Genomic DNA, 26,629 nt, shown 5'->3' on the forward strand with positions numbered 1-26,629 from the left:
GGTTATAAATGCTTCCAGCTAAGTCTCTCTTTTCCTAGAAGAAATCTCAAAGGGAAAATTTATTCTTCAGTTTATTTGTTTTTTGGCTGGGATTTTTGGCATGGGCGTTTATAAAGTGGTCCATGGGGAATCTCAATAATGGCACAGGATCCAAAGGGAACATTGCTAGAACAATCAGTTTCTCTTTTGTGGTAGTAAAATACATAAGAGGTTTCCTTTTGATGTTACATTCTAGATCTGTTCTAATTTGTCCCCTCCTTCAGTGTAGCTGCAAAAAGTGGCTGTTAATCAAATTCTCAGTTTTTAGTATAAAATTTATAGATTAATTTAGGGAAAGTTTAATTTTTTTTTACAATATTGAGTTTTCCCTCCAGGAAATTTGTTTTCCTCTTTTATTAGGACTTGTTTATTGCCCTCCATTTTTTTTTTTTTTTTTTTTTTTTTTTGGCTGCGTTGGGTCTTCATTGCTGCGCTCAGGCTTTCTCCAGCTGCAGTGAGCGGGGGCTACTCTTCCTTGCGGTACACTGGCTTCTCATTGCGGTGGCTTCTCTTGTTGCAGAGCACGGGCTCTAGGCTCGCAGGCTCAGTAGTTGTGGTGTACGGGGCTTAGTTCTCCGCTCTATGTGGATCTTCCTGGACCAGGGCTCAAACCCATGTCCCCTGTATTGGCAGGTGGATTCTTTTTTTTCTTTCTTTCTTTTTCTTTTTTAACATCTTTATTGGAGTATAATTGCTTTACAATAGTTAGTTTCTGCTGTATAACAAAGTGAATCAGCTATACATATATATATATATATATATATATATATATATATATATATATATCCCCATATCCCCTCCCTCTTGCATCTCCCTCCCACCCTCCCTATCCCACCCCTCTAGGTGGTGACAAAGCACCGAGCTGATCTCCCTGTGCTATGCAGCTGCTTCCCACTAGCTATCTATTTTACGTTTGGTATTATATATATGTCCATGCCACTCTCTCACTTCGTCCCAGCTTACCCTTCCCCCTCCCCATGTCCTTAAGTCCATTCTCTACGTCTGGCAGGCAGATTCTTGACCACTGCTCCACCAGGGAAACCCTGCCCTCCATAAAGCTTTATCACTTTTTTCAAAAATTTCTGGTACACTTCTTTTTTGTAATTTCTACTTATTTTATAATGTTTTGCCATTTTGAATGAGATTTTTTTAATTAAAATTTCTACTTGGTGGTGGAAGTATATAGAAAAAGTATTAATTTCTCAATTTTTACCCTGTATGTAACTATTTGGGGATCACTCTTATTAGTTCTCATACTTTTTCAGTTGATTTTCTTTTACCTTCCAGCTAATTAACTGTATAATCTGTAAATACTCAAAGTTCACCTTTTCTTCACAATATTTATATTCGTATTTCTTTTTTTATTTTTTCTAATTTCATTAGCTAGGATCTCCAGAATAATGATAAATAACAGCAGCTATATTGGGCCTACATCTATCTCCTTATCAACTTTAATTTTTAATTGCAAGCAATGTTACAGCAAAAAATTTTTTAATTTAATAATGAAAGAAAAATCGTCCTGAATCCCACGTGAAAACAAACTTTAAAAATTAGTAATAGGGCTTCCCTGGTGGCGCAGTGGTTGAGAGTCCGCCTGCTGATGCAGGGGACACAGGTTCGTGCCCCAGTCCGGGAAGATCCCACATGCCGCGGCGCGGCTGGGCCCGTGAGCCATGGCCGCTGAGCCTGTGCGTCCGGAGCCTGTGCTCCACAACGGGAGAGGCCACAACAGTGAGAGGCCCGCGTACAGCAAAAAAAAAAAAAAAAAATTAGTAATAAACACAGACATAGAAAACAAACTTGTGGTTACCAAAGGGGAAAGGGGGGAGGGGGATAAATGAGGAGTTTGGGATTAAAACATACAAACTACTATACATAAAGTAGATAAACCACAAGGACCTATTGTATAGCACAGGGAACTGTAATCAATATCTTGTAATAACATATAATAGAAAATAATATGAAAAAGAATAGATATATATGTATAACTGAATCACTTTGCTGTACACCTGAACCTAACATAACATTGTAAATCAACTATATTTCAGTAAAAATTTTTTTTAATTACTAAAAAAATAATTGTCTGTACGTGTATAGAAAGGGTAAGGAAGGACATACACTGAGCTGCTCTGGGTAGTTCTTTCAGGGGAGTGGAATTCTGGAGCAGGAATAAGAGTGGAGACCCACTTTCTGCTTTGAGCACCTGTGGATAGCTTGGCTTTTTGCAAGGAGCAATTTCTACTTTTATAATTTTAAAATGCATCTGGGACACAACATTATAAATCAACTATACTGCAATAAAATTTTTTTCAAAAGGACTAATGTCAAATAGCAAAAATAAATAAATAAATAAATAAAATATATTGGGAAATTTATTAACAGTTGAATAGTTCTGAATTTAATATATCAAATATGAATACATTTAATAACCAGATTTATTACCTTAAGTATAAAGATATTGTATGCTAAGGCTTTTTTCATTTTGCAAAAATATTGACTTAATAAAGAAATATGTGTTCATAAAAAATAAAATAAAAAATGCATCTTGGAAAAAATCTGAAGAGTATAAAGTTGCAAAGATTTGTCTTTGGATATCAAGATTTAGATATGCGCACATATTTAACATCTAAAATTTAAGTTTTGATCACTAAGTTATATCTCAACTAAATGAGATCAAGATTAGATAAATAGATGATAGAAAGATTGATATAGTTATAGATATATAACCACTTGCTGTTACTAGAAAGTCCAAAAACAGAAAGATGGCACAGAAGAGAATTGGGTACAAAGGAAAAGCTTGCAAATTACACAGGGCAGAAGTCCGGGGCAGGGCAGTAGCAACTCTACTCTCCTTCCCAGGCTGCCTTGGAAAATATGATTGAGGAAATTATTTCCTGGGCTGAAAAAATTATAATTGCTCTCTGATGTCATCAGATCTCAATGATTTCCCATCAAACGTTTTCTTTCCTAGACCCCCACGGGGGAGTTTAGCAACCATGGGAGGGCATCTCTAGTATTTGCCCCTGTGTGTAGGGTGCCACGTCGATCACAGTCCTACCCTATCTTATTACCGCCTGCGTGTTAGAACAGGACTAAACCCACACTTTTCGTTGTTCTCTTTCAGGATCTCCAATGAGCACTCCCCCAAACTCCAGATCCGGAGTCACAGTTACTTGAGGGCGGTCAGTGAGGTCTCCATCAACCGAAGCCTAGACAGCCTTGACCCTGCGGGCCTGCTCACATCACCAAAGTTCCGCTCCAGGAATGAGAGCTACATGCGAGCCATGAGCACCATCAGCCAGGTGAGCCCTGTGGCTGCATCTGTGAACTGTACCAGGGTTGGTGGAAAACAAGAGGGCATGACGTGAGGAGGCTGACACCCCCCAGAATGATGCTGATGGGTCTGGCGGGAGGTCAGGTCTAAATGCGGCCTGGTTTGGCCACAGGGGGCTCCTGGTACCAACAGTCTACCAGCAGGGGAGGGGTCCTTGACAGATGGTTAAAGCACATCAGGGGAGTCCTTGGAAATTCCTTAGCAGTCAGGTGGCACCAACGAAGTAGTCATTAAGGAGTTGTTGGATGAGGCTTCGGTTGGAAAGATGTTTGCAGGATAGAAGGACAGGGTAGACATCATTGGCAAAACCAAGGCAGTGTCAAATCATAAAAGTATTAAGCAGGTAATCAAGACAGGGACCCAGGCATGGGAAATGAGATACGATCTATTAAACCCCAACTGGATCCTAGGTGAATACTGCATCTCGGTTATAAGACACAAGCCCACTTCTAAGAACTGGTACCCAGAACTAGGGATGAAGACTCAGTAAAGGTGACTTAATGTTGCATCCGAAATATTCAGCTAAAGTTTCGTGATGGCTCTCACTGATGGTCTCAGTGAATGTGGGAGAGGGTTAGGCTGCCCAAACCAAGGGAGGGTTGAACCTAGGACTCCTGGAGGGCCTGACCCTGCAGCTTTCAGGGGCCACCAGGTGAGCAGGAGGTGGCTCCAGGGCTTCCTCTGGGAGGACAAAAAAAAAAGGGTATTTTTTTGAAATAATGTTTAGGAGCTCTGAATTTTAATTTATATCACAATTTTTAAAACTAAGCACCATACTATTAACTCAGCTCATATGCAATGAGCAAAACACTGGGCCAGATTTTGCCAGCTAGTCAATGGTGAATAATGCCTAGTTCCTGCTCCCCAAGTTTACAGTCTAACGGAGAGCATACAAAAAACGTAAAAGTGCTGTAAATAACAAATGTTGTTTACTTGAACAAAAAACTCTGAGGTATGGGCTTCCCTGGAGGCACAGTGGTTAAGAATCCGCCTGCCAATGCAGGGGACAGAGGTTCGATCCCTGGTCCAGGAAGATCCCACATGCTGTGAAGCAACTAAGCTCATACGCCACACCTACTGAACCTGTGCTCTAGAGTCCACAAGCCACAACTACTGAAGCCAGCGAGCCACAACTACTGAGCCCATGTGCCTCAACTCCTGAAGCCAGCGAGCCACAGCTACTTAAGTCCTCGCACCTGGAGCCCGTGCTCTGCAACAAAAGAAGCCACCACAATGAGAAGCCCACGCGCAGCAACGAAGACCCAATGCTGCTAAAAATTAATTAATTTAAAAAAAAACACTCTGAGGTAGGTAGGGCAAGAATTAACCATAAGAGCCGCCTTTATTGGGTCAGGCACTGTGCCAACTGCTTCATATTTTCATAATATTAGTTCTTATAAACACATTGTAAGATATATAAGTAACCAGAAGTTAAATGGGACTTTCTTTGTGGTCAAAAAATTGTCACCAGGATCCCAAATTGAATGAGTAAAAGGTGTTCAGTACCCAGGATTCTAAAGAGGGAGCTTCTAGGCATAGGGTCTAGGAATATGCATTTTCACAAATATTCCAAGTGATTCTAATAAAGCAATACATTAATAAAGTAGTACCTATTAACGTCGTATATATCTGAACTTTGAAAATGCTGGCCTAAAGCGTATTCAAGGAATAATGAATTCTCAAGTGTAGTTAGAGCTCAGAATACTTATAGCAATGGGAAATCTGTTCTGAATTTTGTCCTGGGGACATGTTTTGTACATGGCCTTCCATGCAGAGCCCAGGGGACTGGACTTTATTCATTAGGAATGGAACTGACTGAAGATTAATTAAAACTTCAGCTTTTAAGCAGGCAAAAGATATGATCAGAACTTTGGTGGAGGATAATTAATCTAGCAAAAAAAAATGTAGGCAAGATTGGAGAGGATGAGAAAGAGGCTAGAGGCAGAGAAGCCAGTTTGAAAGACACTGTGATCATCAAGGTGAGCATTACTACTACTGCTGCTGCTGCTGGTGGTAGTGGTGAGGATAGTGGTGGAGATGGTGGTGAGGTGATAATGATGGTGGTGGTAGAGTTGGTGGTAATGGTGGTGGTAGTGGTGATGGTGAAGGTGGTAATGCTGGTGGTGGTGATAGACTAAGCACTGAAGCATCTCTGATCTGTCGGAGTGAGACCCCGAAATAGGACCACTGCTCTCATTTTAGCCCTACCATCAAAATAGAGCTCCCTGCTCTAAATGAATTCTTGTAAAGCAAAGGCAGGGACCACAGCAAGGCTCCGAAAGCAGGGTAGGGCAGGAGTCAGGGAAAGCTGACATACTGGATTCCAGGATTTGCCGACTGTACATTTCCTTACTTTAAAGTAATCTCCAAAGGGAATTCCCTGGCAGTCCAGTGGTTAGGACTCTGCACTTCCACTGCCAGGGCCCAGGGTTCAATCCCTGTTCAGGGAACTAAGATCCCCCATGCCGCACAGAGCAGCATGCAAAAATGAATGAATGAATGAATAAATAAATGTAACCTCCAAGAGCATGCATACCTATTTGTGCTAGGTACTGCTGTCCAGTGATACCCACTATCCCAACTCTTAGGTAAATAGTTGGCGCCTCATTTGGTGAAATTTGGACTTGCCTTGTTCTTACTTTTTTCACAGTAAACAATATAATATTTAAAACGTCTTTAAGCTTATCTTTATTCTGGACAGGCTCATGCTCACATAGCCTTCCAGAATTGCAAAATAGTCTACAAATCCCAGGTGTCATACCTGCAGAATACTTCAGTGGGTTTAGAATATTTCGTTGGAAAATGTTTATACACAATTACTGCTTTCATAATTTTACATGGTTAAACCAGGAGAGCAGGTCACTTCCCCATCAGGACATGCATCTACACAGCTGCCTGCTTTTAGTCCCTACTCTGTAGATCTGACCTTCCTTGAGACAGTGTCACTTCCTGGTGACAACTTAGTAAAGTATCAACAAATCACTGAAGAGGCATATATGGGCCTTGATCCAGGGGTGGGTCAAGTCTGCAATTCAGTGGCGTGATCATTTCGCCTTAAGTAAAATACAGAAAGTAGAGCCATCCTACATGGATTCCTAATGACACACCATTTTTCTAGTTCCATATTCAGTTTTCAAGTAATAGAGTATCGTGAAGGATAATTTCAAACTTTCTATCGCAGTCCCAACATTGTCATTATTCAAAGGGAATGGTTTCTTCTTCAAAGCAATCCTACCATACATACTCTAGGTTTTTCAAAAAGTAGTTGGTTTTTGTGATGTCGGATATATTCTCTCTTATAGATCTTTAGCAGCAGCTCTAGTAGTATAGAATTGAAGTACATTATATCTATTCCTCCTTAAAACCTGATATATTATTGATATATTATTCATCAAAGGCTCCTAGAAACATCAAAGTAAAATGTTGAAAGCCAAGAAATTGGTCTAGAATAACTAAATTGTTTCTGCCATTCATACCTTAACAGAAATGAAACATTCTTAAAAACAGACTGTGCTTGGATGATAGAGAAAAACTGAACCCCTTTTTATATGTTTATAACCTTTCTATATTTTTTTACTATATATACATCTAATAAAACAGGGGCTTTTAAAGTAAGACTTGAGAAGAAAGAATTATAGAAAGTCACATTTTAAAATATATTTGGTATAATAACTGTCATTTCCAAATTAGTTTAATTTACATCTCAATTTATTTCAAGTCCAAACCTCAAATATCTTCATCTGGAATCGTAAACTAGAAGCCCACAGACATATTTTGTCCAGTAACGTGTTGAGTTTCCACAACATTTTTTAATTTTTTCTGAAGAGGGACTCCATTATCTTTATTTATTTTTTAATAGTTTTTTGGCCATGTTGGGTGTTTGTTGCTGTGCGTGGGCTTTCTCTAGTTGCAGCGAGCCGGGGCTACTCTTCGTTGCGGTGCGCAGGCTTCTCATCGTGGTGGCTTTTCTTGTTGAGGAGCACGGGCTCTAGGAGAGCAGGCTTCAATAGTTGCAGCACGTGGGCTCAGTAGTTGCAGCACATGGGCCACAGGGTACGCGGACTTCAGTAGTTGTGGTTTGTGGGCTCTAGAGCGCAGGCTCAGTAGTTGTGGCGCATGGGCTTAGTTGCTTCACAGCAACTCCCGGACCAGGGATCGAACCCATGTCCCCTGCATTGGCAGGCAGACTCTTAACCATTGCACCACCAGGGAGGTCCCACATCATTTTTAAAACACAAATGTAATAGGCAGTTATTGTGCTCGGTGGTAATACCAGCAGTTTAGCTGTGCTTTTTGACCTAGATCATCCCTTCACTTTATATATATAAAGAAATGGAAACTCAAATAAATTAAGCATCTGTCAGCACCCAGCTAGTCAGTGACTGGACCTAGAAAACCCAGGTGTCCTGACTCCTAACTGGCAAGTTTCTCCAATGTCTCCTGGAATTGGGGTATGGGTGGCAATAATAATGCCAATAACAGTAGTAGTAATTATGAAAATGAGAATAATAGAATAGTTACCAATATTGCTTACCTGATATAAGCTATAAGCTTTGCATATTATCTCATTAATTTCATAGCAACTATAAGAAAGATCATTTTTTTAATTTATCAAACTCAGTCTTAGAGAATTAGAGTAACTTACCTCATTCTCCCCACTACGCTATCTCACAAAATAATATCTAGTATTTATCGAATGCCTACCATGTGCCTTGAAATGTGCACTTGTATATTTCATTTTTTATCCTGAAAGCATCCCTATGAGGTAGGTATTATTATACGCATTTTAAAGATTAGGAAAATGAGGCTCAGAGAATTCAAGCGAATTGCTCATGATATCATAGAAAGAGCATTAAACTACTCCTTCTTTCCATATAGAAAATAAATCCAAATGAATTTAAAATCTGAGCACTAACACAACGTGACAAAAAATTTTAAATTAGGGGAATATGTGTACGATATTATGGTGAGAATTATAACTTTTAATAAAATAAGAATTATAGAAAACATAAAATAAAAGATAGACATCTAATCTAACTAAAATTCAAATATTTCTGTGTAGCAGAAGACATCTTAAAGTTAAAATTGACGGGGGAATATTTAAACACATCAAGAAAAAAACTTAATGTTCCAGTTGCCTAAAGTGTTTCTACCAATTAGTATGAAAAGATAAACAACCTAAAAGAATTTGGGGCAAAGCTTATGAAATAGCAAATCAAAAGGGAAAAAAGTACCAAGTCCAATAAATATAGGAAAAGATGTTCATATACACTAGTAGGCTGGTGAAGATAAGCTGAAATAGCACAACATCACTCTTGACCTATCAGGCAGCAAAAACAGCTACTACCCAGTACTGGTGACCATGTTGAGAAATGAGCTCTGACTTCCTTGCTATTGGGGATGAATTGCTACAATTGTTTTTGAAAGTAACGTGGTAAAATCTACAAAAGGTAAAATAAATCTTTTGGCACGGGAATCCCACTTGTGTAACTTTATAATACAGAAATGAAAGTACCAGAATATAAAGATAAACAAACAAGGAAGTTGGTCATAGCATGGCCTCCAAGGACATACTTGAATCATCATCCACAAAGCAGTGGTTAAATAAATTATGGTCCAATCACACTATACAATATGGCTTAGTGTCTGAATCTCTCTGAGTCTCTGTATAAAAGCAGACAGAGCAACTAGATAGAAAAACTAAAAATTCATGGACAGCATTTACAACAAAATCAGACGACAAGATATTCCGTGAACCCAAAATGTAAGTAGATAGGAACAAACCACCAGTAGCCATAAGCCTGTGTTGCATCCACATCTGTGCTGGAGAACACAGAGGAAAACAAGGACTTTCTTGATGGATGCGAGTAAAGCAGAAGGAAACCAGCAGCAGGTAGTTTGGAGGGGTGGGGTATGTATTTGAGAATAGCGGCTGAAACTGGGAAGGATTTGCTTTCTCTAAGAGCGGGTAAATTCAAGGGGTCTGCAGTAAAATCAGGAGAGGTTGGGGAAATCTGAGCCTATGTATACACTGGAAACCAACCAACCAGTTTTTCCTTCAAGAAGAGGGCCCAGTTCTCAGAAGAAACAGCTGGGAATAGAATCAAATACAAGCAAGACAGAGATAATAGCAAAGAAGAAAAGAGAAGGTTCAGGTAAAAGTTGGGGGAAGGAACAAGAGAATCAGGAAATCTTGGAAAGCAACACGATGCTAAAACAATAGAAGAGGAAGCCCTGTGGAAAATGCAGGGGGAAAATTCTGAATGTATCACCCTCTCAAGGTCAGAAAAACTAATTTTACTGAGAAATGAGGAACAAAAAAATATCCACTTTAAATCACAGTCAAAGTCACTTTAATAAAGAAAGGAGAATAAGGAGCAGAATAACATTCCTACAGAAATGAAAGCAGGACAGAAAGACACACCCACAAAATAGATCAAAACTGTAACACACTCTTTCAAAATAAGCTAAAAAACATTAAGAAAATGACATAAGACATGGGAGGAAAAGATATATCTGAATTTTCAAAAACTTAAAAATGATGCCACAGAACTCAGGAAAGAATTAGAAGTAAAAGAAAAATCATTTCAGAAATGAAGATTAGACTGAGGGAATAGAGGAGCAAGTGAATGAGACATTTTATACACTGAGAAAAATAGAACCTGAAAAGGCGGAAGAGTTTTAAATCAAGAAAAAAAATGAAGAGTTAAAAAGGATTCAAGAGAAATTGATAAATATGGAAGATAGGCAAAGATTGACCATAGAGATAATAGAAGTCTCTGAAGAAGATAATCAAATCAAAGGACCAGAACAAATAATAAAACATTAAAGAAAACATCCCTGAAATAAAAAGATTCAAAAGAATATACCATGTACCTGAGAAACTGACCCAAAACAATAAATACCAAGACATAGTCTAGTAAAATTACAGGATTTTGAAGAATTAAAAAAAAAAAAAAAACCACCACCCCCCGCTTTGGACTTCTAGACAAAAAAAGCAAGTGACTTAAGAAAGAACAAAAATTAAATTATCATCAGACTCTATAATAACAGTAGTTTACGCCAAAATAAAATTGAGTAATATGTTCTTGTAGCCAAGGGGGAAAATGTGCCCCAAAGATTTTATATCCAAAAAAACTGACTTTCAACTATAAAAAGCATGGGCACACTATTAAAAGCATGGATGAATGCAGGGAATACTGTTTCCATGAGCCCATCCTGAGGCATCTACCAGACAGTGAGCTTTAGACAACCCAAAAGACCAAATGTAAGAACTAGTGGCAAATAGATGCATGACTTTACTTCTGGACTCTCCATTCTGTTCCATTGGTCTGTATGTCTGTCCTATGTCAGTGCCAAACTGTTTTGATTATTGTAGCTTTGTAGTTAGTTTTGAGATCAGGAAGTATAAGTCCTCCGGTTTGGTTTTGGAAATTATGATGTATCACTGTATTTTTCTTCATGTTTCTTGTTCTTGGATTCCAACAATGAACACTAGGAGTTTCAGAAAGAAAAGAGAAAACAGAAGGAAGGCAATTACTAATGAAATAATGGTCCCAGAACTGAAAGACATGAATCTGCAGGTTGAGAGGGCCCACACAGTACCCAGCAAAATGGGTGGAGAAAGATCCACACAGAGAATGCCATGGTGAAACATTAGATCATTTAGTACCTAAAAGGGATGGGGCAAACCAGCTCACATGGAAAGGCTCAGGAATGAGAAAGGCATCCACTTGCTCAATCATAGCACACATGGAGGCTAAGAGACAGGAGCAAAGCCTGGAAACATCTGAAGGAAAAAGGGATACAGCTAGAATTCTAAATGCAAGCATGCTCTCCCTTAACAGTGGAGGTGGGGTACAGACATTTCCGTCAATGTGAGGTGGCGCCTTCCCAAGAAAGCACTGGAAGATGTGTTCCACCAAAAGGAGGGAATAAAATTAGGAAGAGGGAACAGGGGCTCCACCACAGGCTAGATAATAAAGGGCACCCCTGGGATGATGGGGAAGGGAGATCCCAGGACGGCAGTGGGCTTGGCAGCCATAGACTGCAGTAGGATAGGAGGCTCCAAGAGGGACGCTTCAAGGGCAGGAAGGAAACCAAGAGGTCTATGAACATATCAAGAGATTCACATAAGCATGTGTTCTGCAATGTGGATGCAAACACCATAAAATCCAACTGGAAGAATTGAAAATGGTTGCCTCTGGGGAGGGAGAATTGGGGGTGGGCTGGGTGGGCCAGGGGTCTGCTCTTTGTCTTCATAAGCCATCTAGAACTATTTGACCTATATTTGTGTCTAAGTCGGATGAAGAATTATCTTTTTATATGAAAAAAGTAGTGGCAAGCATTAAATATATAGTTATTTGTAAAACTAAGACTAGTGAGAGCTACAGTGGGAGAGAACGTGTAAGTTATATGCTCTGATAATGTCAATCTAGCACAACTATTTTTAAATGAGGGAATAATAGAGACAGCAGATGCAAAAAAAAAAAAAGAATTGTGAACTGTTTTCAGTAATGGTTGGGCAGGTGGTATTAGTATGCTACTCTGAGGCTGTTGCGTACGTATTGTAGAAGAAAGCAAATGAATCATTGTAGTATATCCCAATTCCATCATCTTCTGTGTCCTTGAAAATGAGGATTTTTAATATGCGATAAAGGTATATGTATAAATATAACATAGAAGAAGTTACATAAAAACACTGCAGTGTGAATTTGAATTCGATGTATTCATAACCTAGTTCTCTGTCCACTGAAAGGCCTAGGAAGAATGACCAACCCTGTAGCAATGACAGTGAAGCTTCCTGGTACCCAAACTGTGTTCTTGTGATACAATTTACCACTAAAAGAAAAAAGACTTTGTGGAAAAATACTAATTTCAGGACTGGGCAGGAAAGATGCAAGATAAGTTTTGAATAACTTGTCATACCAGATACAAAGGAAGTTATCAAAGACCACTGGTCTCATGTCAAAAGGACCCAGGAGCCAACCTAAGAGGTTCCCACTGGCCACAGATGGGACAGATGAGTTAAGTAAGAATGAAAATAGAAGTGGATTTAAAACCGTCAAATACTTTTAAATCTATGAGTCCATTTTGACACTTTTAAAAATTAATTGGTCATGTTTAGTAGATACAAGAGAACAAATTTATTATCTTAAAAATTAGTAAATAGGGACTTCCCTGGTGGTCCAGTGGTTAAGAATCTGCCTTCCAATGCAGGGAATGCAGGTTCGATCCCTGATCGGGAAACTAAGATCCCATATGCTGCAGGACAACTAGAGAGCCCACACACCGCAACAGAGCCCACACTGCAACTAAGACCTGACGCGGCCAAATAAGTATATTTTTTAACTAGTAAATAAAAGGGAAAAGATCAAACATCTGCTGTTACTGTGTGAACTGAACCTACTAACGAAATAATATGAGAGGAAGCATTTCTTTATTTTTAAAAAAATTCCAACTAGTGACTGTAAAAGTTGGTAGAACCAAGAGTATCACCATTTTGCAACCCCCCATGAACTAATGGATCTAGGCACTGAGCATCAATGACTCCCAACAGCATAAAAAGAGAGATAACCAGACATAATGTGCTTCCTGATGAGACAGCCCATGACACATGACCTCTAGTCTTGCCAAAGAGATTGAACCTGAGTCTGATCAAGCCTCTGGATCCAACTTTCAAATTTCAGGAAACACAAAGGACAGTGGAACATGCTAAATCTTCCGTGTGCAGGAAATCAGCAAATCCAGACTCTGGGAAACTTTCCAGGTCAAACGCCCCAGGTGCTTCAATAGATAAATTGTAATATTTGTTAAAAACGGGTGGAGGGAGGCCTGAATATTAAAAGTGAATTAAAAGATATAAATTTTAAAAATGGGTAAGACTGAACTGTAGAGTCTAGGGATGCACACTTAGGTAAAAAAAAAACATAAATGCAAAGCAGTGCTTGCAATAAAACTCAGAGTAGTAATTACTTTTGGAGGGAGGGTGGGGGCTGTGGGTAGGATGGGGTCTATGGAAGGGCTTCTAGGTGCCTGAGAAAATTCTGTTCCTTGATCTGAGTACTAGGTACAAGGGTGTTGGCTTTATTATAATTCACAAGCTATGCATTTATTTTGCATGGTTTTCTGTATCTGTATATAATAAAAACAAAAAGTTAAGAGAATGAAGGGGCTTCTCTGGTGGCGCAGTGGTTAAGAATCCGCCTGACAATGCAGGGGACACAGGTTCAAACCCTGTTCGGGGAAGATCCCACTTGCCGCGGAGCAACTAAGCCCGTGCACCACAACTACTGAGCCTGCGCTCTAGAGCCCGCGAGACACAACTACTGAAGCCCGTGCGCCTAGAGCCCACACTCAACCAAAGAAGCCACTGCAATAAGAAGCCCGTGCACCCCAATGAAAAGTAGCCCCCGCTCAACGCAACTAAAGGCTGAGCACAGCAACGCAGACCCAACACAGCCAAAAATAAAGAAATATATAAATAAATTTATTTTTAAAAAAAGAGAATAAAGGAGAATCCTATTAAGAATATAAGTATAAAATAGAAGTTTAAGTGGAAAAAAACAGGTTGCAGAATTATTCAATATATTTACTTTATGATTCATTATTTATGAAAAATAGGGTAGGGGGCACTAATACCCTCTGAAAGGTAATCATCCAGGTGTAATTGTTGTTACCTTGATAGGGATAGATACTTTACTATTTCTTTGTGATGTTTGATTAATAGGGGAAAATCTATTAATAATAATAAATATATATATAGTTTGTTTTACTTTTTACTTTGAAATCATTCCAAACTGACAAGAGTCACATGTGAAATACAAAGACCTCCTGTACATCACTGACCCAGATTCATACTCATTGATTATTAAAATTTTGCCTCATTTGCTCACTCTCTCTATATTTGACAATTAGTTGCAAACATCATGTCCCTTTACCTTTAAATGCACCTCCAACTATCTCCTAAAAACAAGTATATATTATATACATAATTTTAAAATATGGACATATATAATTATTAGCCTTGAAAATGTGCAGGGATTTTATATCAAATTAGATAAAGTATATGAAAATACTACTTTAAACTGTAAAGAATTATTATTAAGAAATGTATGTCTCTTTTCCACTTGATATGCCTTAAGGTAATTGAAGTTTAAAGAAATTAGCCATTATTGGATTGCATCTTCCTATAACACAAAATTGCCATCCTTTTCAGTATACGCTGTAAGCTTAATTATAGTTTAATCTGTTAAATTTTCAATTACTCATGAATTTGATATTAAGGAAATTTGACATACGAAGTTCTGGAAGGTAGCAGAACTTTGAAGAATGCTGCCACACCTCTATCCCATCAGCTGCAAAGTGGTAAATTGACAGAAGCACCTGGTCTGGCTTTTTTTTTTTTTTTTTTTAAGGTGGTGCTCAAATCCAATGTACAGGGGAATATAATAATAAAAACTGATGCTTCGAAAAGGGAAGACCTCATTTGGAAGCACTTTAAAACACATGTATAAACAATTTGTGGACCATATCAGCTTTTACAGAGAAGAGTGAAACCTTCTTTAAATAGTATGTAGATAGTTTGAAAATCTCAGTAGTGCCTTTCAAGATTTTCACATCTGGGTTTGGTCTATTTTTGTGCATGATGTGGGTATCTTGCCAGAAAATACAGGGCCTGTTTTTATACTTTGCAGTAAATTAAGTTGCAGTCGATGCAAATTATTTGACGAGCTAGTCACTTCCAAAGGCACAATAAAAATACTAGTTTCTGAAACGTTTGTCCTAAAATTACAGCCCCATTGAAATATACGAACTCTGACCGTAGGCCTATAAAATTGGCCCCTAGGTTTGCATTTATAAATAGGGAAGAATTAGCACCTTGGCGTGCCCTGATGTAAGATTTCCCTACGCCACGCTTCCCTGCATTCTAAAAACAAAGTTCTTTTTCTTTAGAATTTAATTGACTATTTGGGATCATAAACTAGATACCATTCTACTATAGTCTGTCAGGTAGAGGAAATACAATGCGCTGGAGTTTACTGTAAGCGCACGGGACGTTCTTCTGGGGGATGCAGTTTGGAGATGCTCCGAGGGCGAGGTGGCTTCTCCCCCGGAGCAGCGCGGTGTTACGGTCCCCGTCTCGCCCGCAGGTGAGCGAGATGGAGGTGAACGGGCAGTTCGAGTCGGTGTGCGAGTCGGTGTTCAGCGAGCTGGAGTCACAGGCAGTGGAGGCCCTGGACCTGCCGATGCCCGGCTGCTTCCGCATGCGGAGCCACAGCTACGTGCGCGCCATCGAGAAGGGCTGCTCGCAGGACGACGAGTGCGTGTCGCTGAGGTCTTCCTCCCCGCCGCGTACCACTACCACCGTGAGGACCATCCAGAGCAGCACGGGTGAGTGGGCAGAGCTGGCCCCGCGCCCGGGGGGCGGCACGACTGCCCCCAGACACTGCACGTGGTCCCCTCGCTGTTATCACACGGTCACCCTTCACCAAACCCCACCCACAGCCCTCGAGGCAGCGCGTCTGCTTCCCTGCCCGCCTCTATCCCCAGCCTCCTCCGGCCACATCCACGCACCCCCTTCTTCCTCCATCTCCATCTCTGGTATCAACAGAGGAGACTGCAACTGTGGGACCAAGAGGGATGGCACAGGGGGAAGATCTTCCCAAAACACCCACACAACATCCTAGGACCAGCACACTCATCCCACCCAACTCCTACTCTCCGTCATCAGGCCCCGCCTTTTAGGGGTGTGACCCCGCCAGGAATCAGACACCCTGACTGTTGAGCATCACAGGGTTGGAAAGCTTTTTAAATTCCAAGAGATCCACAAAATGACTCTCCCAAAAGACCTGAAGTACCACTGTGAGAAAATAAGAAACGGGTGATGCACACTTTATGAGTTTTCTTTCCTTATAACAGTAGGCAGATTTATTTCACCATTTTAAAACCTCCTAACTATACGCATACAGAGCCTCCTTTTCCCTCTAAACTGAGTTCAGGTTTACGCTGCTACACTGTCTTTTGATCTGATTTTAGTCAGAGAGGCACAGAAGAGCTTAACTGGTTACCATGACACTGGACCTACCTAGGAACATAGCCACGGATTGTGTGTGACAGTGTACGTGTGTTTTATGGGTTTTGGGGTGCTTTTTTTCCATAACATCTGGGTCCAAGAAGAAAATCCCCTCCATAGTTAACTAGTCTTAACTTTGACGGAATTCAGCATTACTCCAATAAAGACTAATGCTACAAAAAGATCATCAAACCAAGAGTCAAGATAAATAAGGATAAATTAATTAGAAGGAGGAGTCTGTGCTAGACTATTGTATTATTCAGGTTTTGTTCTAGGTGCCTCAAATGTAATTATCATTCAGCCTAGCACTTTTGCAGGCTTGAGAATTAATAGGTTCTCAAACCCGAATTAAAATCCTACTAACCAGAGAGACGGGGTTGAGATAGAATTTGCAAATAACCATTAGAGGTGAGACAATAGGCATTCCTTCTGGACCAATGCAAATTGGGATCTCAGGATTAGGGGAAAGATGCTTCTAGACGTTACCCTGGCTCAGCAGCCCCTCCAGAGCCCAGCAGCTCTGGCCCTGGCTGGCTGTCTCCCACCAGAGATGGGGGGTGTGCGTTCCTGCACACTAGGAAATTTCACAGGAACAGCCCAGACGAGGTTAATAAGTTAAATAAGGTTGATTCAGAAAATGAACACATTTTTAAATTCATTCGTGGGCATATTTATGTGTGTTTACATTGTGCACTAGGTGTGGCTTGAAGGTCTGCCTGCGCCTCTAGCTTCCTCACTGTGTCTTTGGTGTTTCCTTGTTTCCCTGACCCTACTTCCAACTCCCCCCAGTCCTCTTCTGTGTCTGGTCCGTTCTCTGTATAGCGGCCTCATCACCCGCCAGCTACTCTTCTGTGCTGTAGTTACTCCTTAAACATGCAAAATGCAGATCCTTGCCCAGAAGGACCGAGGGAAGGAAAAGGGCTACTGGCTCACCTCCACCTCCACCACCCCTGCAGGGAGCAGTGTTGGGGGTAAAGTGACAAGGACTCCAGAATGGCTGTTTTCAGATCAACTAAGAGGCGTTTGTGTTTCGTCCTTTAAGAGACAACTTACTTACTCTTTGTACTGTGCTTTTCACCCCAAATGCGCTATTCTGACCTTCCTAAGACCCTTCCCAGCTGCTCTGGGGGTTTGCAGAGTCCAAACAATAAAAATCCAGGTAAAATCCAGGTTGCCAGTTACATCGGAATTTCAGATCAATAGTGAATACTTCTGTAGTGTAAGTATATCCCAAATATTGCATGGGACCTACTTATACGACAGAATTATCTGTAGTGTCTGCAGTGTTTGCTAAATCTGACAAGCCTATCAGAGAAGGAAGTGAGCAAGGCCTGGGAGGGCGTCCTGTGCTCTTCCATTTAGAATGTAAACTAAGGGACTTCCCTGGTGGCACAGTGCTTAAGAATCTGCCTGCCAATGCAGGGGACAGGGGTTCCATCCCTGGTCAGGAAAGATCCCACATGCTGCAGAGCAACTAAGCCCGTGTGCCACAACTACTGAGCCTGCGCTCTAGAGCCCTAGAGCCACAACTACTGAGCCTACGTGCCACAACTGCTGAAGCTCGCGCACCTAGAGCCCATGCTCCGTGACAAGAGAAGCCACCGCAATGAGAAGCCCATGCACCGCAACGAAGAGTAGCCCCTGCTCGCCACAACTAGAGAAAGCCCACGTGCAGCAATGAAGACCCAACACAGCCAAAAAAATAAAATAAAATAGAATGTAAATTAAATTGGAGGGGCTTTAGCCAGAGGCCCTATGTGGGAGAACAGCCAAATAATAAAAGAAATAAATGAAAACACCACCAAGGTGACAGCGACTGCTCCACCTTGGGCTCCACATGCCTTGTCCTAAGTCCTGGACCCCGTCCACCTGCAGCCGTCTAGGTGGGAAGGCTCCAGGCTTGGCTGCAGCCGCAGGGGTTTAGGGTCAGGAAGATGTCACAGGGAATGGTGAAGCATAAAATAACAGATTTTTGTACAGGGCAGCCGGTGACCTCACCCTTCCTCATCCAAGTCAACATTATGATCTATCATTTTTACAGTCGGGGAAAAGTAAGCAAACAATTTAAGGGCTAAATATTACAGGAGTTTCTAAGTAAGGCCTTTAGAATTCTAATACCACTTTTCACAATTTCTCTATGCCATGAATTGGTTCTTTTTAAAAAGTCACTTTAGGATATAATAAGATTCTGTGCCCTTCGTTCTACTGCTCTCATAATTCCTGGGCTTCCTCCTTACCCCTCTTCCTTCTCTCTCTCTCTCTCTCTCACACACACACACAATTTTCCCTTTCTCTGTCACGTGATGTCAGTACCATCATATTTTCTTCTACTGGTTTCCTTCCATAGAAAATCTACTTTCTCATAGGACCTACTAATTTTTGAAAGCGTGCGCTCATCTGTGTTCATCAGGAACTGACTTTGCTCTAATTTTAACCATTTCCCCATGTACACAGGTCATATTTACATCCATGTTGGGACATAAGGTAGATTTCTCCTTTGCTCATTATTCTTGGGACATTTACAACAGATTCCATTTGTCTTAAACTTCGCTTTGCCTGAAAAAACAATGCTTCATTTTTGTCAAATGCAGTTAATAGCTATACCTTTTCTCCCCAGGACAGTACGCATTCTGAGTCTTTGATTTTTGTGTCAGCCCATTTTGAATTGTTCAAATTTTCAACAAAATAGACTATGAAGCTTTTCTCCTCCAGCCTTGTCCATTCTTTATATGAGCAAAATGACACCACCGACAAAGGTCCACAACAGTGTCTGCTGCCACGTGGGAGAATCAGGAAGGTGGGCTTGGCTCTAAATGGCCCTAAGGAGCCCCTAGTAAAATGATCAAGGATTGACGGAGCCTTGGGGACCAACTAGGAGCTGAGTTAGGGAGTGATTTATAGTTATGCTTCTTTTGGTTTATTGACTTTTCGGTTTATCTAACTATGATACAGTCCTATGTTATCTCAGTATATCATCTGCTTCAAGCACACAGATAATCTCTCCATCTAATAGATTCAACAAGTTTTTATATAATCATTGCACCTGGGACTATTTGGTGAGGATTAGAGCTACTGTAGGAAAGTAAAAATTTTAAGAGGGCAGTTAGCCTTATGACTGTGGGAAAACAAGCACCCTTCCCTCAATCGTCTGAATATTTTAGGTGAAAGTAGAACTTGGTGCTAGAAACAGACCCAGACCTCCACTTCAGAGTATTGGCTTCGACTGGCCTCCTTGTGGAATATGCAAATGCAATTGTACGCGTTTAAGGATGAGGTTTCTTTTTTACTTCCTACACTAAGATCCAGGATCTATCAAAGGCATTACCGCATTGCAGCTAGACTTCAATATGGTGACATCAGGGGCCTGGATAAGCAAAAAGAGTGTATCATCATCAGTGGATCTACTCATACAGACACACAGACACACACGTGGTCAGCAGAGACAAAAGGCATCGTTTGTAGTTGTTACCCAGCAAGTCGTAGGCAGGCGGGTCAGTGGGTATGGACAGAGGGAGATTTTTTAAATAAGCACGTATTGCTTTTCATGATTTTAAAAGCCAATATAATATTTGAATTAAAATAATACTCTTTGACAGAAATAGGCAGCCTATCGTGATATATGGTCTTCTCTGGTCTTTTAAGAAGTTTTCACTTTGAAACTACAAGTTTTTGAAGGAAGCTTTATGTAGCAATAATATAATACTTATAAAGAATAAGTATATGCCTCCCTGTTGCTCCTCGCGTTTGGCCTGTGTGCTATATTCTTTTATTAGGGAAGCTCTTAGAAATGGATGGGGTTGAACTGGTCTCCTGTTCTTGCTGGAGTCCCCAGGAAGGGCAGCGAGGGCCCAGGACAGAGCGTCACCCTGGCGAGCAGCCAGGGCCCTCCAGCAGGGAGTCAACACACTTTGCCCTCTTGAGTGTGGCTTGGGGCCGCGGTGATCACAGCATGTTTTCCAGTTTGATTTTTCTAACAAGAGAGATCACATTTTTCTTTAAATAGAGACACGCTCTTCCATAATCTTAACCTCACACACTTTCCCAGCTCCAGATACAGAAGCAGTTACCTTTTTGAGCACCTGAGGTCGGGGCTAACGTCCCAGGAGTTCTCACAGGTTTGGGTCATCACACCCAGGCAGCCATCCCATCTAGAAGACCACACCAAACCTACCTCCCAGCATCCTACACTCCAATCCCACACAGCCTGCTTCCCCACCCCCACCCCCAGCAACAGCAACAAACCCTAAACACACAAGATCTTAAGCAGAATAACATTAAGGTAGTAATTTACATTTATAACACATGCTAGGCATTCAATAATGGAGGAAAAAAAGGTAAGAGGAGATGCAGAAAAATACTTGTTTTACTCCGATATAATTGACATATTACATTGTGTAAGTTTAAGTAACTGTGATTTAAAAACTCCCAACAAACAAAAGTCCAGGACCAGAGGGATTCACAGGCGAATTCTATCAAACATTTACAGAGGAGTTAACACCTATCCTTCTGAAACTATTCCAGAAAATTGCAGAGGAAGGAACACCCCCAAGCTCATTCTATGAGGTCACCATCACCCGGATGCTAAAACTGGACAGATACCACACTGTGTACGTTTAAGTTGTAGAATGAGTTGATCTGATTCATTCATATGATTAGCACCACAGTGTTAGCTAACACCTCCATCACAGCACATAATTATCGCCTCTTTTCTGTGGTGAGAACATTTAAGACCTAGTCTCTCAGCGACTTTGAATGTAATACAGTATTGTTGACTATGATCACGGTTCTGTGCATTCGATCTCCAGAACTTATTCATCTTCTAAATGGAAGTTTGTTCTTTTGACCACTGTCTTCCCCTTTGCCCCATCCTCCCGCCCCTAGTAAACACCACTCTACTCTCTGTTTCTAAGAGTGCAGCTTTTTGAGATTCTACATATAAGTGAGATTATGCAGTATTTCTCTTTCTCTGACTTATTTCACTTAACATAATGCCCTCAAGGTCCACCCATGTTGTCACAAATGGCAGGGTTTCCTCCTTTTTGTGGCTGAATAATGTTCCATTGTGTATCTATAGACCACATCTTCATCCATCCATCCCTCCATGCACACTTATGTTGTTTCCATATCTTGGCTATTATGAATAATGCTGCAGTAATTAGCAAAAAAAAAAAATACTTAAGTACCTCACAAACTCCATACTCAACAACTGTTTGGGGACTTCCCTGGTGGTCTAGTGGTAAAGAATCCGCCTTCCAATGCAGGGGACGTTGGTTCGATCCCTGATCAGGGAACTAAGATCAGGCAACAAAGCCCACGTGCCACAACTACTGAGCCCTCGCACCACAACTAGAGAGAAGCCCACGTGCCTCAGCTAAGACTGCAGCCAAAAATAAATAAATAAAAAATAAATAATTAAAAAGTTTGGATAATCAAGGTGACTTTCCCAGGGAAATAGCGTTGCTGTTAAAATAAGTTGAATGATAAAATATTAGCAATAGAAACTTCTATATCATCCAGTCCAGGGGTCTGAAACTACAGTCTATGGGCCAAATCTAACCTGCTACCTATTTTTGTAAAAAAAATTTTATGGGCACAAAATCACATCCATTTGCTGACACATTGTCTGTGTGTTGCTCCAGAGACTGTTGCTCCAGAGACCGTATGGTACAGAAAGCCAAAGATGTTTACGCTCTGGCCCTTTACCGAAAGAGGCTGCCACCCCTGATCTAATCCACAAACCCATTTTAAGGTAGGAAAACTAAGGCCCAAAGTGGCGGGCTTCTAGCTGGAGGCAAAGTCAGAATAAAACCCCAGGTGAGCCATAGCCCTTTGCTTGTTCGAGCCTCAGCTCTACAAATTCACGGAGAATCCTTAGAGTTCAGAGGAAGCTCACTTCTTTCTAACAGGCGCAAAGTTAATTAACAGGTTGTTTTTATAAAGCAATGAGGGAGAAGTTCAGAAGTCCAAAGGACAGACAGCAATTTTTTTAAACAAAGAGCCTTTCTTTTCTATTCAAGATAAGAACAAGTAATAAATTTCAGATCTTGCCTGGACTGGTTCCTTGTCCCTCTGCTTATGAGGCTCCCTTCCTTGAATTTCTCCAAACATCCAAGTAGAATTGTGGAGATGTCCACTTCCTCCCATCTTAGAAGGCCTAGACCAAAAAAAAAAAAAAAAAAGGCAAGATTTGTAGTACAACTTATGCCTCTTGTGAGGCAACTGCTCTGTTTTTTATATCTGAGAAAACTGACAGTGACGACTTTTGGAAGAATTTTGGTTATAACCTTTCTTCTTTGGGGCCTTTAAGGTGACATTCTTCTGCACTCTAAGTAGAAATATTATGAAGTCATAAAATGCAAAAGTCCTGTCGACACTGAGGAAGACAGAGGGTCTGAAGAGTGTCTTCTGCTTTCATCTCCTCCAGTGGTTTTGCTGCATATAAATCACCTCTCGGGGGTGTGGAGAAAAGGAAACCCTCTGACACTGTTGGTGGGAAGGTAAACTGGTGTAGCCACTATGGAGAACAGTATGGAAGTTCCTCAAAAAACTAAAAATAGAGTTGCCACATGATCCAGCAATCCCACTCCTGGGCATACACCCAGACAAAGCTATAATTTAAAAAGATGCATGCACCCCTATGTTCATAGCGGCACTATTCACAATAGCCAAGACATGGAAACAACCTAAATGTCCATAGACAGATGAATGGATAAAAAAGACATAGTATATATATATACAATGGAATACTATTCAGCCATAAATAAAGAATGAAATAATGCCATTTGCAGCAACATGGAATGAGTTAGAGATTATCATACTAAGCGACGTAAGTCAGACCAAGAAAGACAAATACCATATGATATCACTTATATGTGGAATCTAAAATATGACACAAATGAACTTACATAAGAAACAGAAACAGACTCACAGACGTAGAGAACAGTCTTGTGGTTGCCAAGGGGGCCAGAGGGGGTCGGGGGAAGGATGAATTGGGAGTTTGGGATTAGCAGATGCAAACCATTGTATATGGAGTGGATGAACAACAAGGTCCTACTGCAGAGCACAGGGAACTCTATTCAATATCCTGTAATAAACCATAATGGAAAAGAATATATATATATATATGAGTCACTTTGCTGTACAGCAGAAATTAACACATCGTTAAATCAACTATAGTTCAATAAAATAAATTTTTTTAAAAATTGCCTCTCATATAACTGATTCACTTTGTTATAAAGCAGAAACTAACACACCATTGTAAAGCAATTATACTCCAATAAAAATGTTAAAAAAAAAAATTGCCTCTCAGGACCAAAGTGCCAAGCCTGGAGATATCGTGCACCGTAGACAGTCCCAAATCTGCCTTTGTGCATCGGAGAGGCTGTCACAGGGCCAATAGTGATGGGGCCCCAGGGTCTTCCGGCCTTTAGCGTTGTTGTGAGGTTCAAATGAGATCATTGATAAGGAAGCACTATGTAAATTACACATCAGAACGCCTCTACCTTGACTTTAATTTTAATCTCTCAATCTCGCTTAGTTTCATAATAATGATAATGGCAAATCTTGGAGCGCGTACACCTTGACAAGCATTATGAACCAGTTGCATAGATTATCTTGTGTAACCCTCACAAATACTCTATGACATGTATGGGATATGATATCATTGTTTTCATCATGCAGGAAAAAATATTAAGGCTTAGCGAGTTTAAACAGCTGGACCAAGCTAGTCAGTGACAGAACGGGCTCTTAAATTCTCTTTACCCATCAATAAATGCTTAGTAAAGTATAGTATACCCTGAACTAATTTATTACAAATCTGTCTACAGAATGAGAGGCCCAGGAACTCTTTTCTTTCATTTTTCCTCCCACAAATATTCATTTAGTTCCTGCCATGTTTGAAACCTGTGTTTTCCATTAAAATTTCTGAAAATCCCTCTTTAAAAGAAACTGTTTTGATCACATATTAGTGACACGGTTTTTCATGCTGGTTTGTCTAACCCTGGAATATCTGTTTAAAGTGAAATTAAAGATGAAAAAAGAAAGAGAAATGACAATGAAATTTTAAAAAAGCCTCAAAGAAGAAAATACTCTTTGGGTTTAAAATTTCATATTATACTTGGTCATTTTGACATGAAGGTGGATTTACAAGATCAAATATCCAACCCTTGATCTAGTTATAGTGCTGTCAGACAGCACTGAATGGAAAAAAGAATTTTTACCAATTCACGTGTAAAGTAAGCAGGTGGTAAAGTCTGCGTTGTGGCTGATGAAATCATCAGAGGTCTCTACCTTGCACTAAGTAAAAAAATCCTATGATAATTTAATCCTGATCTGGCTGGTCTCTTGGCTGGGTTGAGCATTACAACCCAGTTACCAAGGTCAATCAGAAAACACAAATTAGAAAATCAGACTTCTTTCATGTGACTATGGGAAATTTCTCAAAAAAATTAATGACAACACAGAACCTAAAAGTTCGCTTTTTTCTCTTTCTGATACCTCCGTAGACACGGTTTTGTAATGGAATATGTGAACATATTTAAAAGCCTTCAGTAAGTCCAACATTGTCTGATCCAATTAGTATTGAACTTTAACAAATACAGTAAAATGATAGTAACTAAAAACCATATGCGTGATTAATGCTAGCAGGTGGACAACCCTACACAGCTCCAGCTAGTAAATAAATCCAAGAGCCGAGGTTTTGTATTTCTCTCTGTTCCTCTTGCCATTGACTTTCTGTCAAGCATTCAGGGTAACCCTTTACTGCTGCCAAGTGTCCTTACTTAAAAAAGAGAGAAGACCAAGATGAACAGTACCATGATTTTACTATATTAGCAATTATATAAGAAATAGTCTTATATTTATCGTAATGAGAAAGCAATGATCATGTCACTATTAACACTGAAAGTTTTCTTTGCCATCTGCTGGTGTCCTACGGACATGTAAATTCCACCAGCATACAAGATAACTTTTTCTTTTTTACCCTTTTCTTTTTAGTGCCATTTTTTTAACTGAAGTATAGTTGATTTACAATGTTGTGTTAATTTCTGCAGTACAGCAAAGAGACTCAGTTATACACATGTACACATTCTTTTTCATATTCTTTTCCATGATGGTTTATCACAGGATATTGAATATAGTTCCCTGTGCTATGCAGTAGGACCTTGCTATTTACCCATTCTTTTTTTTTTTTTTTTTTTATGTAATAGTTTGCTTCTACCAACCCCCAACTCCCACTCCATCCCTCCCCCTCCTCTCTCCCTTGGCAACCTCAAGTCTGTTCTCTATGTCTGTGAGTCTGTTTCTGTTTCATAGATAAGTTCACTTGTGTCATATTTTAGATTCCACATATAAGTGATATCATATGGCATTTGTCTTTCTCTTTCTGACTTATCTCACTTAGTATGATCATCTCTAGCTGTATCCATGTTTTGGCTCTTTTTTACGCTTTTCTATTAATTATCAGTATTACTGAGAATACTCATAACTTCTAATTTAACTTGCAGAAGAAAATAACTAGTCTAAATTATCTCTAAAAAATACAAAAAACTGTCAAAATTTAATTAGTGTTTACCCCTACAATATTTTTTCAGTTTTATGGTTTCAAGAGGATATGTAATATTATTAAAATTAACTTTGCTGAACCAGTTTTATACTTTACAGGTATATCCCTGACAAAGGATATCAGATCTGATGAAATCAAAAGCTCACTCTGAATTTCTGAGTAGGATTACCGTCCTTTGCCTCTTAAAATCCAACCTTGAATTGCTTTTTCATCTGATATCCTTATCCCATTACATACTTTCCCCCACAATTAAATTATATAATTTAAGAAAATCATTGAGTCCACGTCATCCACTGCTTTGCCTCTAAAATACCTTATTCTCTTCCAAAATGTTGATGACGGCCAGAGAATTAGGACGAGATATGAAATGTTGGCTTTCATCATTTTCAAGGAACTTCTTTCCATCATCTTTTATTTTTAACTTTTTGTTTAGAAATAATTATGTATTTACAGGAAATTACAAAGATAGTACAGAAGTCACTTATACCCCTCACTCAGTCTACCCCAATGGTTACATCGTAGATAACAATACAATATCAAAACCAGGAAGTTGACTTTGGCACAATGTAGATGGGTAGTTATCACAAGCGCAGATTCTTGCAACTACCACTGCACTCGA

General features: G+C 40.0%; 1 protein-coding gene across 14 annotated transcripts in view; it reads left to right on the plus strand.

Moving 5' to 3' along the window:
* The window catches only part of DLGAP1 (DLG associated protein 1), a 320,351-nt gene that overhangs the window by 142,681 nt on the left and 151,041 nt on the right, over positions 1–26,629 (plus strand). For all 14 annotated transcript variants that reach the window (XM_060028714.1, XM_060028716.1, XM_060028715.1 and 11 more), the window contains 2 exons: positions 3,164–3,341; positions 15,526–15,766. In XM_060028714.1, the coding sequence (XP_059884697.1) occupies positions 3,164–3,341; positions 15,526–15,766 (419 nt within the window). The remainder of the gene's footprint in view (positions 1–3,163; positions 3,342–15,525; positions 15,767–26,629) is intronic.

Source organism: Delphinus delphis, chromosome 13 (assembly GCF_949987515.2).
Source record: "Delphinus delphis chromosome 13, mDelDel1.2, whole genome shotgun sequence".
Classification (NCBI taxonomy): Eukaryota; Metazoa; Chordata; class Mammalia; order Artiodactyla; family Delphinidae; genus Delphinus; species Delphinus delphis.